Genomic DNA, 19,427 nt, shown 5'->3' on the forward strand with positions numbered 1-19,427 from the left:
ATGGTGCTTTAAATAATATACACAGAGACACATAAGGTCTTCCTCAACCAAGCCATAATTGTGACATTAAGTGATTTTATATCTTGACCGAAACAGGAAGTGATAGATGTCAAATACTTATAATAAATTGTTCTTCTTAGTAATACTATAATTTAGGTTTTGATCAAATGATTTAAATCTGTGTTTTATGAAAGTAAAAAAAATGATTTAAAATATTTCAGATTTCTTGACCTGGCTGAATGAGGGATGATAAAAAAGTTTCTGGCTGTTCTTTTTGGCTTAGTTTTAGGCTACATGCTGATAGATGACTTTAATCCAGGTAAATACAATTTTTATACCCCCAAAAACGAAGTTTGGGGGTATATAGGAGTCACCCTGTGGTCGGTCGGTCGGTCCAGACGTCCGTTGCATTTTCCTTGTCCGGAGCATAACTTGAAGACTAATGATTGGAATTCAATATAACTACACACAAAAGTCAAGCACTTTGAGAGGAAGTGCAGTGCACAAGAACCATAACTGTATCTTGACTAATTACAGAGTTATTGCCCTTTGTTTCTTTTCCTTGTCCTGGGCATAACTTGAAAACTACTGGTTGGAATTCAAAACAACTTCATACAATTGTCAAACACAATAAGGGGAAGTGCAGTGCACAAGAACCATAACTCAATCTAAAGTAATTACAGAGTTATTGCCCTTTGTTACTTTTCCATTCCTTTCTTTTGTCCGGACCATAACTTGAAGACTAATGGTTGGAATTCAATATAACTACATACAATGGTCAAGCATATTGAGAGGAAGTGCAGTGCACAAGAACCATAACTCTATTTTGACTAATTACAGAGTTATTGCCCTTTGTTTCTTTTCCTTGTCCGGGGCATAACTTGAAAACTACTAGATGGAATTCAAAACAACTTCATACAATGGTCAAACACAATTAGGGGAAGTGCAATGCACAAGAACCATAACTCTATCTAAAGTAATTACAGAGTTATTGCCCTTTGTTACTTTTCCATTGCTTTCTTTTGTCTGGACCATAACTTGAAGACTAATTGTTGGAATTCAATATAACTTCATACAATGGTCAAGCACATTGAGAGGAAGTGCAGTGCACAAGAACCATAACTCTATCTTGACTAATTACAGAGTTATTGCCCTTATTTAATTTTCCTTGTCCAGAGCATAATTTGAAAACTACTGTTTGAAATTCAATACAACTTCATAGAGTTGTCAAGGACATTAAAAGGAAGTGCAGTGCACAAGAGCCATAACTCCATTTTGACAAAATACAGAGTTACTGCCCTTTGATTCTTTTCCTTGTCCGGAGCATAACTTAAAATGTACTGGTTGGAATTCAAAACAACTTCATACAATGGTCAAGCACAATAAGAGGAAGTGCAGTGCACAAGAACTATAACTCCATCTTCAGTATTTATAGAGTTATTGCCCTTTGTTTCTTTTCCTTGTCTTCTGGACTTATTACATTTAGTGATAGTTCTAGTTTAACTTCCTTCCTTCCTTGCTTCCTTCCTTGCTTCCTTCCTTGCTTCCTTCCTTGCTTCCTTCCTTGCTTCCTTCCTTCCTTCCTTCCTTCCTTCCTTCCTTCTTTCCTTCCTTCCTTCCTTCCTTCCTTCCTTCCTTCCTTCCTTCCATTTAATGAAGTCATCTTTGTGAATTATTTCATTTGTTTCAAGCTATGTTTCATTTACTTGAGCACTGTCTCTAATTAATTTGCAGAGCTATTATATCAGAAATATTTTGTATTTAAGTTTGCATGTCTTCTAATTTGAGTACAAACAAGTAGCCAAAACTGACATGGATATAATAACTCTTGATAATGTCTTAAACAAGTAAATTGTTGTGACAAATCCTGAAATCTTAATCAATAGAATATCTGGGGACATCCATCAGTGACCTACATATATTCATTTGCTTGCGATTGAATGTGCATGTATTATATTTTCATGATTGATAATAAGCTGTATTTGCTTAAGTCAAAATAAATATTCTGTTCTGTTCTACATTCTTATTTGGATTATAGTAAACTTTCATTATTCTAATTTTGTTTGTTTGTATTCTTGAATTTTTTTTCACAGAAACTGTGAAGGGGAAGAATGTATTTATTACTGGGGCATCAACGGGTATTGGAGAACAGTTGGCATATCACTACGCAAAACTTGGTGCTAACATTGTCATCACAGCAAGGAGGGAAAGGAGACTCAAAGAGGTGAGTAATAACATACTATTTGGCCATTCCTTACTCACTTGGATACATGATAAACTCACTTGGCTACATAATAAGCTCACTTGACTACATGATAAATGCACTTGGCTACTTGATAAGATCACTTGACTACTTTATAAGCTCACTTGGCTACTTGATAAGCTTACTTGGCTACATGATAAACACACTTGGCTACATAATAAGCTCACTTGACTACATGATAAACGCACTTGGCTACTTGATAAGCTCACTTGGCTTCATAATAAACTCACTTGGCTACTTGATAAGCTCACTTGACTACATGATTAACTCACTTGGCTACTTGATAAACTCACTTGGCTACTTGATAAGCTCACTTGACAACTTGATAAGGTCACTTGGCTACATGGTAAGCTCACTTGGCTACTTGATAAGCATACTTGACTACTTGATAAGCTCACTTCACTACATGATTAACTCACTTGGCTACTTGATAAACTCACTTAGCTACTTGATAAACTCACTTGACTACTTGATAAGCTCACTTGACTACTTGATAAGCTCACTTGACTACTTGATAAGCTCACTTGACTACTTGATAAGCTCATTTGCCTACTTGATAAACTCATTTAACTACTTGATAAACTCACTTAACTACTTGATAAACTCACTTAACTACTTGATAAACTCACTTGACTACTTGATAAGCTCACTTGACTACTTGATAAGCTCACTTGATTACTTGATAAGATCACTTGACAACTTGATAAGCTCACTTGACTACTTGATAAGCTCACTTGGCTACTTTATAAACTCACTTGACTACATGATAAACTCACTTGACTACTTGATAAGCTCACTTAATACTTGATAAGCTCACTTGACTACTTGATAAGCTCACTTGACTACTTGATAAGCTCACTTGGCTGCTTTATAAACTCACTTGACTACATGATAAGCTCACTTGACTACATGATAAGCTCACTTAACTACTTGATAAGCTCACTTGACTACTTGATAAGCTCACTTGACTACTTGATAAGCTCACTTGACTACTTGATAAACTCACTTGACAACTTGATAAGCTCACTTGACTACTTGATAAGCTCACTTGACTACTTGATAAGCTCACTTGGCTTCTTTATAAACTCACTTGACTACATGATAAACTCACTTGACTACGTGATAAGCTCACTTGACTACTTGATAAGCTCACTTGACTACTTGATAAGCTCACTTGGCTACTTTATAAACTCACTTCACTACATGATACACTCACTTTACTACTTGATAAGCTCACTTGACTACTTGATAAGCTCACTTGGCTACTTTATAAACTCACTTGACTACATGATACACTCACTTTACTACTTGATAAGCTCACTTGACTACTTGATAAGCTCACTTGACTACTTGATTAGCTCATTTGACTACTTGATAAGCTAGCTTGGCTACTGAAAAAGCTCATTTGGCTTTGTCATACCATGTTAAATTTGAATAAATATACTTTAAAATATCTCAGGAGTGCATAACAATATACATTCAAACGTGTATTTAGTGACCACGCAAGGGAAACACCAAAAATGGTCACTTAATGTAATGATCTCTTATGATGCATTCTGTTGTGCATTTTTCATTTAAAATAAACAAACTAGGTCTAATTCTAGTAACGGCTAATCAAGTTCAAGGTCAATTCAATGCAGTCTAAATATCAACAGAGAAGCCTATACACCATCACAGTAGGGGCGGAGCGTTGCTTTGTTCTATCAATTTTATTGGATAATATGCATCACACATGTACTTAACATCATTTGCATATGTTAAAAAAAATGGTTTGGTTAATATTGTTTTTCATACATTTGTGACATCACGAGGGGGCTTTCTCTAAAAACACTTGACAGGTAAAAGTGGTTGATTTATAAACTGATTGATCTCAATTAGCTGATTAACTAGTTGCCGCTGGGCGTGTTGAGCAAAAGTCGCTTAATACATTTAAGATGTAGAGAGAAAATGATCAGGAGAAATTTAAAGTGGTCGCATAAGACAGTCAAAGGGCTGCAGCTCTATGGTATTTTCTGATCTTTGCAATCTAAATCATACTGACTATCTGTATGTACTTTCCTATATAAGTTTATTTTTATATACTATAATTCATCTTACGCAGCGACAGCGTTTTGATTTTCTTCTATAACAGTTTGAGATTGATACATGTATATGGAATTTTGCATGAAAAAAAATAGAATTGCCTCGACTAGGATTTGAACCATAGGCCTCTCACACCCTCAACGAGACCGCTTATCTCTGCACCACGGCGAAGTAATACATATGTACCTTGAATAAAAACGAATACATTATGTAATTCTAAATTGAGAATTTCCATTTCGTGTTTGCAATCCTTATTAATTTCGAGGTATTTTGTTCACTATAAACCTGTTGTTTAACACTGATGAAAATAATTTAGCGAAAATCTTCTCGCCAAAACAGTCCGACATGTATATATTCCACTACTCGGCAGTCAGATTTATTTGTGTACTACGCTCTGGAGAATTCATTAATCGACATAGCTAAAAATAGCATTTTCATTGATTAAAATGATATTCATGATAATCCGAAGCTTTACGGAAATAGCCGAACATTTTTCATTGGGTAAAAAAGATATTCATCCGCGAAATTTGTGATTGTAACCTCACATTTCTATTGATTAATCTAAACTTTTAATGCACTGTAATTCGTTAAATGCCTACATTAAAAATTATTCTTTCTTTTAAATTGCTGGTTTTTAAGCAGTTTTGAGTGAGAACTACTTTGCGTTGTTAGGACTGTTAGGAAATCTTGCGTTAGACCGTGGATGTTAGCTATGTATTTACTGATCTTACGATCAGAAAATACAAAAATCGCTTTAACACATGGTTGCATGTAAGACATGTACTTACTTTAGAAGCTAATTTTGGGTGCTACTGCCAAATTACTTGTGCAAAATCTTGAAATTACTAATAATTAAATGTTATATTGAAAATATACTAGTATATTACCTAGTGTTGATCACAAGTAGGTATTAGAGCTACAAAATTACAAAGTAAAAAAGTATTTTATATTTTCAGGTGATAGAAAAATGTCGGGAGCTTGGAAACAAAGAACAAACATATGATTACATTGTGGCTGACATGCTTGATCTCAATTCTACAGGAAATGTTATACAGGTACACATACAAATTATCATATTCTACAGGAATTGTTATACAGGTACACATACAAATTATCATATTCTACAGCAAATGTTATACTGGTACACATACAAATTATCATATTCTACAGAAATTGTTACACTGGTACACATACAAATTATCATATTCTACAGGAATTGTGGTACAGGTACACATACAAATTATCATATTCTACAGGAAATGTTATATTGGTACACACACAAATTATCAATTTCTACAGGAATTGTTATACAGGTACACATACAAATTGTCATATTCTACAGGAAATGTTATACTGGTACACATACAAGTTATCATATTCTACAGGAATTGTTATACAGGTACACATACAAATAATCATATTCTACAGGAATTGTAGGTACACAAACAAATTATCATATTCTACAGGTACACATACAAATTGTCATATTCTACAGGAAATGTTATACTGGTACACATACAAGTTATCATATTCTACAGGAATTGTTATACAGGTACACATACAAATAATCATATTCTACAGGAATGTAGGTACACAAACAAATTATCATATTCTACCGGAAATGTTATACAGGTACACAAACAAATTATCATATTCTGCAGGAATTTTTATACTGGTACACATACAAATTATCATATTCTAAAGGAATTGTTATACTGGTATACATACAAATTATCATATTCTACAGGAAATGTTATACTGGTACACAAACAAATTATCATATTCTACAGAAAATGTTATACTGGTATACATACAAATTATCATATTCTACAGAAAATGTTATACTGGTACACAAACAAATTATCATATTCTACAGAAAATGTTATACTGGTACACATACAAATTATCATATTCTACAGAAAATGTTATACTGGTATACAAACAAATTATCATATTCTACATGAATTGTAATACTGGTACATATACAAATTGTCATATTCTACAGGAATTGTTACACTGGTACACAAACAAATTATCATATTCTACAGGAATTGTAACACTGGTACACATACAAATTGTCATATTCTACAGGAAATGTTATACTGTTACACATACAAATTGTCATATTCTACAGGAATTGTAGGTACACATACAAATTATCATATTCTACAGGAATTGTTATACTGGTACACATACAAATTGTCATATTCTACAGGAATTGTTACACTGTTACACATACAAATTATCATATTCTACAGGAAATGTTATACTGGTACACAAACAAATTATCATATTCTGCAGGAAATGTTATACAGGTACACATACAAATTATCATATTCTACAGAAAATGTTATACTGGTACACATACAAATTATCATATTCTACAGAAAATGTTATACTGGTATACAAACAAATTATCATATTCTACATGAATTGTAATACTGGTACATATACAAATTATCATATTCTACAGGAAATGTTATACTGGTACACAAACAAATTATCATATTCTGCAGGAATTGTTATACTGGTACACATACAAATTATCATATTCTACAGGAATTGTTGTACATAAACACATACAAATTATCATATTCTACAGGAAATGTTATACAGGTACACATACCAATTATCCTATTCTGCAGAAAATGTTGTACAGGTACACATACAAATTATCATATTCTACAGGAAATGTTATACTGGTACACAAACAAATTATCATATTCTACAGGAAATGTTATACAGGTACACATACAAATTATCATATTCTACAGGAAATGTTATACAGGTACACAAACAAATTATCATATTCTACAGGAATTGTAGGTACACATACAAATTATCATATTCTACAGGATATGTAATACAGGTACACATACAAATTATCATATTCTACAGGAAATGTAATACAGGTACACATACAAATTATCATATTCTACAGGAAATGTTATACAGGTACACATACAAATTATCATATTCTACAGGAATTGTTATACTGGTACACATACAAATTATCATATTCTACAGGAATTGTTATACTGGTACACATACAAATTATCATATTCTACAGAAATTGTTATACTAGTATACAAACAAATTATCATATTCTACAGGAATTGTTACACTGGTACACATACAAATTGTCATATTCTACAGGAATTGTTACACTGGTACACATACAAATTGTCATATTCTACAGGAATTGTTATACTGGTACACATACAAATTATCATATTCTACAGGAATTGTTACACTGGTACACATACAAATTGTCATATTCTACAGGAATTGTTACACTGGTACACATACAAATTATCATATTCTACAGGAATTGTTATACTGGTACACAAACAAGTTATCATATTCTACAGGAATTGTTATACAGGTACACATACAAATAATCATATTCTACAGGAATTGTAGGTACACAAACAAATTATCATATTCTACCGGAATTGTTATACAGGTACACAAACAAATTATCATATTCTGCAGGAATTTTTATACTGGTACACATACAAATTATCATATTATGCAGGATATATGTTCCATGATTGATCATTAGCAAAATGTGGATCTGTATCATAGTGTTGTACTGAAATGTGCCTTTATAATTTCAGTATTGTTTAGTGTAGAGTAATAATCTGTTAAATTCTAAGAAGGTATGCAGACATTTGTGATTGTATCCAAGTTGCCTGTTCTGATCAACATTAGTTAACACAAGCAGCTTTGATCTTCTATCAACATCACATTTACTATATTGATATAATTATTATCTTGTCAATGCAAAACATATATATGTATATGATGATCACATTTGTTATGCGTAATGTGTTAAATTTCTTTTATAAAATAGACTGTTGTGAATAAACTTGGAGGGAGACTAGATTACCTGGTGTTGAATCATATAATTCTGCTAGATCTTGGTGTTTGGACAGGCTCCCAACATAATTTATCATTGATTGATAAAGTAATAAATGTAAACTTCCAGTCCTATGTGTACCTAGCATCACACTCTCTACCTCATCTTGAAGAAAGCAAAGGAAGCATTGTAGTAGTGTCATCATTCGCAGGTATGATAAAACCAGTAAATAATTCATCCCACCATCTCTCTGTTAGATTTTCATATTTCAGAAAGTTGGATATATCTTGATGTTCTACCTGCAACAATGAATTTTTGATATACACACTTACTAATCCAATGTCTATGACTTTTGCAAGTAACATGTATCTTACAACAATTTTTTTACCCACTATAGGGAGGGGTTTGTTGCTTGTATTCAGGGATTTATACAAGCAGAATTATGAAAGATTTTTTTTTAGAAAGAGGGGTGGAGGAGTAGTTGGGTTGGGTTTTAGGTCACACTAACACAGTATTAAGTCATATGGCGACTTTCCAGCTTAACTGGTGGAGGAAGTCCTCATGTGCCCTTCCATGCACCTGAGTACAACCAACAAACATTCCATAAGCTATCTGGATAGCTTCATCACATGAAAGAATCCAAAGTCTGTTGTTAGGATCCATACCCACAGGAGTGTAGGGCAAATGGTTTGTAGCCATTGACCTTAACCATTTAGCCACGGTTGTCCCTTAAATTGTACAATAAATTTATTTAGTGACACAGCAGAAAGATAGAGGTCAAGCATTATTATTGTTTTCTATTTATAGGGAAATTCGGACAGCCATTTGTGTCAATATACTCTGCCTCAAAGTTTGCGTTAGATGGATTTTTTGGAGGTCTTCGGCAGGAACTGAAATTGCGTAACTGTGATATATCAATAACTGTGTGTGTGTTAGGTTTTATAGGTAAAATTTTGAATATTTTCAAATTATTTTATTTTATATGAAACATCTTATTGGTAAGATTTTGATATATATGTAACTGTTTATTTGATGTGTTAGGTAAACCATCTAAGATATTCATAAATATTTAACTGGTTGATAAAGTCACCTCATGATGATGGTCAAGTTGAGCTCAATGATAACTATATATTTCAATAGAAATGTTTGGGATAAATTCAAACACAACCAGCATTTTCCCGTATTGAACATAGAAAAACTGAAAGTGTGTGTTTTTATGCAATAAAATCACTGTTGACATTCTATATTTAGACATGTGAAGTTATTCCTCACATCTGCACCCCAAACAGTGATTTTACTGAGCGATAAAATCACTGTTTGGGATATATTATTTCTTAAATAAAAATCTGCCTAAAATATAAAAGACTGCACCATTCTTTTTATAAATTGAACGCTACAATTAAAATCCTATGGCAATGAATGTTATTTATTGTTATTGCTGGGATGGGCATAATGTCGTTATAAGTAAAATTTTGATATATCTTTAATTTGTATAACTGTTTTATGTTTGTAAGTAAAATACTTATGTTTGTATATTAGTACCTGTAAGTAAAATACTTGTGTTTGTAGGTTAGTACCTGTAAGTAAAATAATTATGTTTGTATATTAGTACCTGTAAGTAAAATACTTGTGTTTGTATATTAGTACCTGTAAGTAAAATACTTGTGTTTGTAGGTTAGTACCTGTAAGTAAAATAATTATGTTTGTATATTAGTACCTGTAAGTAAAATACTTATGTCTGTAGGTTAGTACCTGTAAGTAAAATACTTATGCTTGTAGGTTAGTTTCTTTAAGTGAAATCATTATGTTTGTAGGTTAGTACCTGTAAGTAAAATACTTATGTTTGTAGGTTAGTACATGTAAGTAAAATACTTATGTTTGTAGGTTAGTTTCTTTAAGTGAAATCATTATGTTTGTAGGTTAGTACCTGTAAGTAAAATACTTATGTTTGTAGGTTAGTACCTGTAAGTGAAATACTTATGTTTGTAGGTTAGTTTCTTTAAGTGAAATCATTATGTTTGTAGGTTAGTACCTGTAAGTAAAATACTTATGTTTGTAGGTTAGTTCCTTTAAGTGAAATACTTATGTTTGTAGGTTAGTTTCTTTAAGTGAAATCATTATGTTTGTAGGTTAGTACATGTAAGTAAAATACTTATGTTTGTAGGTTAGTTTCTTTAAGTGAAATCATTATGTTTGTAGGTTAGTACATGTAAGTAAAATACTTATGTTTGTAGGTTAGTTCCTGTAAGTAAAATACTTATGTTTGTAGGTTAGTTCCTGTAAGTAAAATACTTATGTTTGTAGGTTTAAATTCCTGTAAGTAAAATACTTATGTTTATAGGTTTAAATTCCTGTAAGTAAAATACTTATGTTTATAGGTTTAAATTCCTGTAAGTAAAATACTTATGTTTGTAGGTTAGTTCCTGCAAGTAAAATACTTATGTTTGTAGGTTAATTGCTGTGAGTAAAATACATATGTTTGTCAGTTAGTTCCTGCAAGTAAAATACTTATGTTTGTAGGTTAATTGCTGTGAGTAAAATACATATGTTTGTCAGTTAGTTCCTGCAAGTAAAATACTTATGTTTGTAGGTTAATTGCTGTGAGTAAAATACATATGTTTGTCAGTTAGTTCCTGCAAGTAAAATACTTATGCTTGTAGGTTAATTGCTGTGAGTAAAATACATATGTTTGTCAGTTAGTTCCTGCAAGTAAAATACTTATGTTTGAAGTATAATACTTATGTTTGTAGGTTACATGTTACAGGTAAGATATTGATATTTCTATAACTAATTGTATATGTAAGATGTTATGGTATGATTTTGATAACTCTATTTTCTGCAGTGTTTGACTGTATTCACTTGTATTTTTCAGGTACAGAAAATGCAATAAGTCAGCTTGAAAGCTACAAACAAAATTTGTTATTAAAGCTTGTGACAGCAGCATCACCAAGTGATACCGCCTTACAGATTATTCGGGGTGGAGCAAAACGTGTTCGTCAAATATATTATCCTATGATGCAAGTTTTCCCACTAGTTATGTTGAGGGATTTGTTTCCAGAAATGTGTGATACTATAAATAGATTTGTTTACACGTTAAATTCATAGAAATAAGTGACATTAAATGATATTTCTCATCTTAATAAATGTCACAGTTTTCTAATTAAAAAGGATAAATGTTTTTGGCATAAGAATATTTATAATTGATTTAGCCAGTCAGTGGTAAATATACTACAAAAAGCTCACCTCTCTAGCAATAAAAATGATGATGTTACTTTCTTAATCCTTAAAAAACAACACATGCTATTGATATTAAATATTGAGACCCATGCAAAATTTTTATTTCTTCGTTTTGAATTTTTCATTAATTATTTTGTAAATGTCCTTTAATTAATACACTGGGCAGTCACAGGAACAAATTTTTTCCCCTTATAAAGAATAAAATAAATGGGTCAGGTAAGAGCGTTAAGATTTCACAATAGTTGTCATAGTGAGCTCTGGAAATGTTAAAGGACATGTCAAATCACTGACACTTGTTTCAATCATACATGTTTAAATGTTTTATAAGTACTCTTTGATTTGTTAGGCATCTAAATTTCGTGCAACATATATAGATATATTTATGCTTCAAACCCTAAATATATAGAATTTTAGCATGATTTGAGTACATAAGATTGTTTTAATATTTTTGTCATTAATTTGCCTGAGTCATTAAAACTTACAAATTATATGTTTCATAACTTATGAAATAAGTACAAATGTATGACCATAAAACTTACAAAATATGTTTAACCTTAATACAATTTACATATAGTTACAAAATATGAAAACTGTCACTGTCACATTTGTCATTTAAAAGTTTCAAAATATGCTTCATTTTATAACGTACAAAATTTATGTGTCCTTAAACCTTACAAGATATGTTGGCTTTGTCATTAAAACTTTAGATATGTTGGCTTTGTCCTTAAAACTTAAAATATATGTTGGCTTTGTCCTTAAAACTTTAGATATGTTTGCCTTGTCCTTAAAACTTCAGAGATAATTATGTTGGCTTTGTCCTTAAACCTTACAAGATATGTTGGCTTTGTCCTTTAAACTTACAGATATGTTGATTTTGTCCTTATAACTTACAAGATATGCTGGCTTTGTCCTTAAAACTTAAGATATGTTGGCTTTGCCCTTAAAACTTACCAGATATGTTGGCTTTGTTCTTAAAACTTAAAAGATATGTTGGCTTTGTCCTTTAAACTTACAAGATATGTTGGCTTTGTCCTTAAAACTTACAATGTATGTTGGCTTTGTCCTTTAAACTTACAATATATGTTGGCTTTGTCCTTAAAACTTACAAGAAATGTTGGCTTTGTCCTTATAACTTACAAGATATGTTGACTTTGTCCTTAAAACTTACAAGATATGTTGACTTTGTCCTTAAAACTTACAAGACATGTTGACTTTGTCCTTAAAACTTACAAGATATGTTGGCTTTGTCCTTAAAACTTACTTACAAGATATGTTGGCTTTGTCCTTAAAACTTACAAGATATGTTGGCTTTGTCCTTAAAACTTACAAGATATGTTGGCTTTGTCCTTAAAACTTACTTACAAGATATGTTGGCTTTGTCCTAAAACTTCTAAAAAACTTCCTAAAAATGTTTGCCCTTAAGTCTTACAAAACGTGATTGATTGAAAACGTTTTATCAGCATAATTGTTCTGATACAGAGATATATATAAATTACATGTATATATTGTCTTACTTTCTGTTGGATTAACTTGTGTATATAAACATGGAATCAAGACTTATACAGAATGTAATATGATGGAATGTATAACATAGTTTCTAGTCAATATAGTGTACAATATGTTTATTGTGTTATTGTAAAAGTTATTACTTGTATACATGTATATTTTTTTTATTTTGCTTTCCTAGATAGTGACATTATATTTTTTATGATTTCACAGTAACAATTATAAAATGATTATTTTCACAGTAGCCAGACTATAATATTATCTGAATGTGGATATAAAAGTATGCTTCTTTATAAGTGGATATAATCATCAGAAATACAATCTGTTGTATTAGTACAATATGTTTTGAGGATGTTAAGAGCTCCAAGTATGACTTAATGACTTAATAAGGGCATGAAATAAGTAGAAAATTTCCTCTGTGTTGATGTTTGGTAGGGATTTTATTTGGGAGTGTAAGATAGGGTAGTTTTATTGTTGATGCTTTATACATTCGATCTTCAATTCAATAAAAACACATATTATGTTAATGACTCAATGCACATGTATATATCTGAGTTTCTTACCGTACACTGCAATAATATACAATACTTTGATAAACAGTTTAAAAGCATAAACACACTGATATTGGGTTTGTTAGTTAAATTGTTAGTCCAACATGCCATTATTAAATGTGTTGTTATGCCACCGCAGCATCTGCGATGAGGTGGCATATAGCGATTCACCTGTGTGTGTGTGTGTGTGTGTGTGTTTGTTTGTTTGTTTGTTTGTGTGTGTGTGTGTTATATAGATTATATAGTGAACTTAAAAAATCTTCTTGTGAAAAACCACTTGTCCAATTTCAACCAAACTTGGCAGGATTGATCCTTGGGTGAAGGGCTTCCAAAGTTGTTTAAAGAATTTCATTCCATGCAGAAATCTGGTGGCCATGGCAACCAAAAGGAATTATAAGAATAAATTAAAAAAATCTTCTTGTAAAGACCCAAAAGGCCTAGAGCTTAGATATTTTGCATAAGGCATTGTCTGGTAGACCTCTAGCAAGATTGTTCAAATTATAGCCCTGGGGTCAAAATCGGCCCTGCCCCGGGGGTCATTGATTTTCACTATATATAGATATAGTAAAAACTTATAATACCTTCTTGTAAAGACCCAAAAGGCCTAGAGCTTAGATATTTTGCATAAGGCATTGTCTGGTAGACCCTTACCAAGATTGTTCAAATTATAGCCCTGGGGTCAAAATCGGCCCCGCCCCAGGAGTCTTTGATTTTCACTATATGTACATATAGTAAAAACTTAAAATACCTTCTTGTAAAGACTCAAAAGCCTAGAGCTTAGATATTTTGCATAAGGCATTGTCTGGTAGACCTCTACCCAGATTGTTAAAATTATAGGCCGGGGATCAAAATCGGCCCCGCCCCGGGGGTCATTGGTTTTTCTAAAATGTATATAGTAAAAACTTATAGTAAAAACTTTAAAACAATTTCTTCTAGCAATTGACAAATGCTAGAGGTTAGATATTTGGCATGAAACATTGTGAAGTGAACTTCTAGCAAGATTGTTCAAATTATAGCCCTGGGGTCAAAATTGTCCCCGCCCCGGGGGTCATTGATTTTCAATATATACATATAGTAAATAAAAAAAAAAATCTTATTGTCTGAAGGTACAAGGCTTAGAGCTTTAATATTTGTTAAATGATATCAGCTATAGGTACTCTACCAAAGTTGTTCAAATTTTGCCTCTAGTGTCAAAATTAGCCCCGCCCCAGGGGCCATAGGTTTTCCTTATATGTATATAGTAAAAACTTAAAAAAATCATCTTCTCTAAATTTACAAAGGCTAGAGTTAAGATATTTTGCATGAAACATTATGTAGTGAACCTCTAGCAGGATTGTACAAATTATAGCCCTGGGGTCAAAATTGGCCCCATCCCCAGGGGTCATTGATTTTCACTATGTACATATAGTAAAAAATTAAAAAATCTTCTTGTCTTAAGGTACAAGGCTTAGAGCTTTGATATTTGGTATATAGTATTATCTTTTGGTCCTCTACTAAAGTTGTTTTAATTATGCCCCTAGTGTTAAAATTGCACTGCCCCAGAGGCGATAGTTTTCCTTATATGTATAAAGTAAAAACTTGAAAAATCCTCTTCTCAGAATTGAAAAATCCTCTTCTCTGAATTGACAAAGGCTAGAGGTTAAATATATGGCATGAGACTTTGCGAAGTGAACCTTTACCAAGATTGTTCAAATTATAGCCCTGGGGTCAAAATTGGTTCTGCCCGGGGGTCATTAATTTTCATTATGTACATATAGTAAAAAAATAAAAAATATTTTTGTCTGAAGGTACAAGGCATAGAGCTTTGATGTTTGCTATATTATATATATCATCTATTGGTCCTCTACCAAAGTTGTTGAAATTTTTCCCCTGGTGTTAAAATTGGCCGTGCCCGGGGGCAGTGATTCTCATTATGTACACATAGTAAAAACAGAAAATAAAACAAATGTTTTCTGAATGGGAGAAAGCTACAGCTTAGATATTTGACTTGAAATGTTGTTTGGTGGACCTGTATCAAGATTGTTTTGAATTAAACCCTTGGGTCCAAAATTTTGCTTTGCCCAAGGGGACAGTGACCTACTTTCTTGTCCTTTGATGTACAGCAATGAAATTTTGACCATGTGCACAGTTTTAGTTGTAAAATTGAATTTTGATATCAGGTGACCTAGATTTTGATGATGTGACCTACTTTCTTGTCCTTTGATGTACAGCTATGAAATTTGAACCATGTGCACAGATTAAGATGTAAAGTGAACTTTGATATCAGCTGACCTAGATTTTGACAAAGTGTCTTACAGTGTTGTCCTTTGATGTAGTCATGAAATTTAGGCTGTTTGAAATATGACCTTCACCACCAAATTCACTAGACTTGAGTGCATTGATATATTCCTACTCTGATCTTTTATTGAGTTAACAACAGATTTAACCACTAATCTGATAAGAATTAGATAGGTCAGGGATCTATGCATTATGACAATCTACAAAATTGTATAGAAACAAAAAAAATCTGTTCCTACACTACTATTTAGTGTTGTATTAATGCGGTGGCATAGCATTTTTCTCAAATGCAATCTTGTTTTTCATTTAATTATTGGAATCTTACTTATGTATCATTTTTACACTGACCAATTTGCATAATTAGACAATTTAACCCTGTACCTAATATTTTACAGGTTATATTCTTTGTGAACACGGAGCCGGTAACCTAACTATATGTAATGTTAAATGATTAATTATCTATGTATTAGATTTGTTTATACCAATCAGTGATTCATCATTTTAGGGGTTACACTTATGTTAAACAATGTAATGCATCTTTTTTCTTGCATTAATATCTGCAGAAGCCCTCAGACTGCCCTGCAGAAGCCCTCGGACTGCCCTGCAGATTCAGGCTTTTAATGTGTCCTCATATTCCTGCAGATGTTAATGTACAAAAATAGGTGCATTAACCCTCTAGTATACTATTTTAACTACTGTCTATTGTAGACATTTGTGTAAATTTTTATTTTTTCTCTATTTCATAATGTATACATGTATTCATTATTCTGTATAATACATTAAAATTTTACCTATTTTATCATTTAGCCAAAGGATGATTTGTTTGGACAATCGTTATACCCCAACAAACGTAGATTCTTTTGGGGAAGTATTAAGGAGTGAGTTTTTTGGTCTATGTGTCTGTGTCATATTTTTTGGACAAAAACTAGAGTTAGGAATGAGACATTGTGATCATATTTGATGTATATTTAACTTATGTGACCCCCTTTTAGGTCAAAGTCACTGTTCTTAAAAATGGAAAAATTGGTTTTCAGTCAATAAGTTGTTGCAGGAATATGATATCGTAATTAAGCTAAGTATAAAGAAAGTGTATATGGACGCTTCCTAATGGATGCGGGGACCCCCCCCCCCCCCCCCTCCAAATGTAAAAGGTGGTGTGTGGGGATATATAGCGATAGCTTTGAGTTTTGATTTTAAAAAAGAATATTTTTTACATTTGTTATGTTATTTCAATGTTCAAGATTTTTTTATTGTCAAGAAATTTTACATCAATTGAAGACTTTAAATATTTACTTGTTTTATTGAGTTGTAGAAGGAAGAAGTAATTTTACAGTAATATCATAGAAAAATTAACATGCTATTAAACTGTTAGGAGATCTGTGTATATATTGCAAGGTTTTTATGAACAGTTAAGATTGTACAGATATTTCTTGTTTAAAAGTATTAAAGATACAGTTTGTGCCAAAAATTGTTTGAATGCAAAATGGATAATTTTTTTAACATTTCTTTCTTTTTGTTAAGTATAATTTATTTTGTTAATCATATTTAAAGATTACCTCATTTTTTGTCATATTGGAGCTGTCAGATGTTAGCCTGTCTTTATAAAACTATATACAGAAAGGTCAGTTTTCATTGAGCATAGAAGTGAAGTTTTTGGCCACATTACAAATACATGTACAGTCAAACCATGTGAATAAAGGCCATTCAAAGTTATTCCGAGTTAACTTTGTTGTACTTTTATCAATGAATGTTTTTAAAGTTCCGAGTTAACTTTGTTGTATTTTTATCAATGAATGTTTTTAAAGAGTTGTCTTTATTTACAGGATGGTCTTTATTGAGAGGTGGTCTTAAACACAAGTTTGACTGTACTTACACACAATGAATTCATTCAGTCTGGTCATGACTTGGTCAAAACAAAACAAAATAACAAAAGAAATGGCTCCTTTGTCCATTTCTATATTTAATTTTTGCTAAATAAACATGAAAAAAGTAGATAAAATTTGAAAATGTCCTACAGTTTTGATTTCATTTCCTATAGCCAATTGAGAAATTCTTATAAAATTATTTGAATCATGACCCTATTATCAAAGATGACCTTTCCCCAATGTGCCCCAAAAATCTACTTCGGCAAATGTTTAAGTTTTGTGATAGATCTAAGGTGAGCAGTTCAGGGCTATAATGTTGCTCTTGTCAATAATGAGTTGTTAATTCTTTTAATAATGCTACATATTTTTCAAAATGTTTTATTTCTAAATATTGTAGAAATAAGTTAACTGTTTGTGAGTAAAGATGAATTAACTTAAAATGTTTGCATTCTGTGAGTGATGATTTTATGCAATAAATAGAAACAACGATATTTCTTTTTTAATGTTTTGAAATTGATTTGAAGTAAACAAGTTAACATGGCTGATGGTCTGTGACCATAGTGTACTTCCATTCCCTAGGCTTGTAAGTACTACAAAATGAAGTTATAATTATAATTATACTTATGTAGAGTGTGGGGCTTACAGCATTCAGAAACATTATGTTTTAGTTCACCTGTGTAGGAAATGCTCAAGTTGAGCTAGTGTCATCACTCACCATCCCGCTTCCGTCCATCATCATTTGTCTGATCTATTTCCATCCAGCTTCCGTCCATCATCACTTGTCTGACCTATTTCCATCCAGCTTCCGTCCATCATCACTTGTCTGACCTATTTCCATCCCGCTTCCGTCCATCATCACTTGTCTGACCTATTTCCATCCCGCTTCCGTCCATCATCACTTGTCTGACCTATTTCCATCCAGCTTCCGTCCATCATCATTTGTCTGACCTATTTCCATCCAGCTTCCGTCCATCATCACTTGTCTGACCTATTTCCATCCAGCTTCCGTCCATCATCATTTGTCTGACCTATTTCCATCCAGCTTCCGTCCATCAATCATTTGTCTGACCTATTTCCATCCAGCTTCCGTCCATCATCACTTGTCTGACCTATTTTCATCCAGCTTCCGTCCATCATCATTTGTCTGACCTATTTCCATCCAGCTTCGTCCATCATCATTTGTCTGACCTATTTCCATCCAGCTTCCGTCCATCATCATTTGTCTGACTTATTTCCATCCAGCTTCCGTCCATCATCACTTGTCTGACCTATTTCCATCCGGCTCCGTCTATCATCACTTGTCTGACCTATTTCCATCCGGCTCCGTCTATCATCACTTGTCTGACCTATTTCCATCCGGCTCCGTCCATCATCACTTGTCTGACCTATTTCCATCCAGCTTCCGTCCATCATCACTTGTCTGACCTATTTTCATCAAGCTTCCGTCCATCATCACTTGTCTGACCTATTTCCATCCAGCTTCCGTCCATCATCACTTGTCTGACCTATTTCCATCCAGCTTCCGTCCATCATCACTTGTCTGACCTATTTTCATCCAGCTTCCGTCCATCATCACTTGTCTGACCTATTTTCATCCAGCTTCCGCCAAACATATTTAAACAAAACAAACGGCATAAAACACAATCATAGCTTCAATAATGTTGAAATAAACGGACCTACGCTGTCTCGATCTTACAATACGTAGGACATTTATAAATTATGAACCCGAAATTTACCCTATTGCGCTGTAAAGGCTCTGTCACACTAGACTGTGCTTTCACTGC

The 19,427-nt window shown here is 32.5% G+C and overlaps 1 protein-coding gene across 7 annotated transcripts in view; it reads left to right on the top strand.

Moving 5' to 3' along the window:
• The window catches only part of LOC132748870 (hydroxysteroid 11-beta-dehydrogenase 1-like protein), a 35,295-nt gene extending 23,688 nt beyond the window's left edge, over positions 1-11,607 (top strand). For all 7 annotated transcript variants that reach the window (XM_060738528.1, XM_060738530.1, XM_060738526.1 and 4 more), the window contains exons 2-7: positions 222-319; positions 2,094-2,224; positions 5,302-5,400; positions 8,202-8,418; positions 9,015-9,152; positions 11,080-11,607. In XM_060738528.1, coding sequence (XP_060594511.1) covers positions 247-319; positions 2,094-2,224; positions 5,302-5,400; positions 8,202-8,418; positions 9,015-9,152; positions 11,080-11,312 — 891 coding nt within the window. In that variant the 5' untranslated portion in view covers positions 222-246 and the 3' untranslated portion in view covers positions 11,313-11,607. The remainder of the gene's footprint in view (positions 1-221; positions 320-2,093; positions 2,225-5,301; positions 5,401-8,201; positions 8,419-9,014; positions 9,153-11,079) is intronic.
• The last annotated feature ends 7,820 nt before the right edge of the window (positions 11,608-19,427 follow it).

This window comes from Ruditapes philippinarum, unplaced genomic scaffold, assembly GCF_026571515.1.
Source record: "Ruditapes philippinarum isolate M1 unplaced genomic scaffold, ASM2657151v2 ctg616_1_1_1_1, whole genome shotgun sequence".
NCBI lineage: Eukaryota > Metazoa > Mollusca > Bivalvia > Venerida > Veneridae > Ruditapes > Ruditapes philippinarum.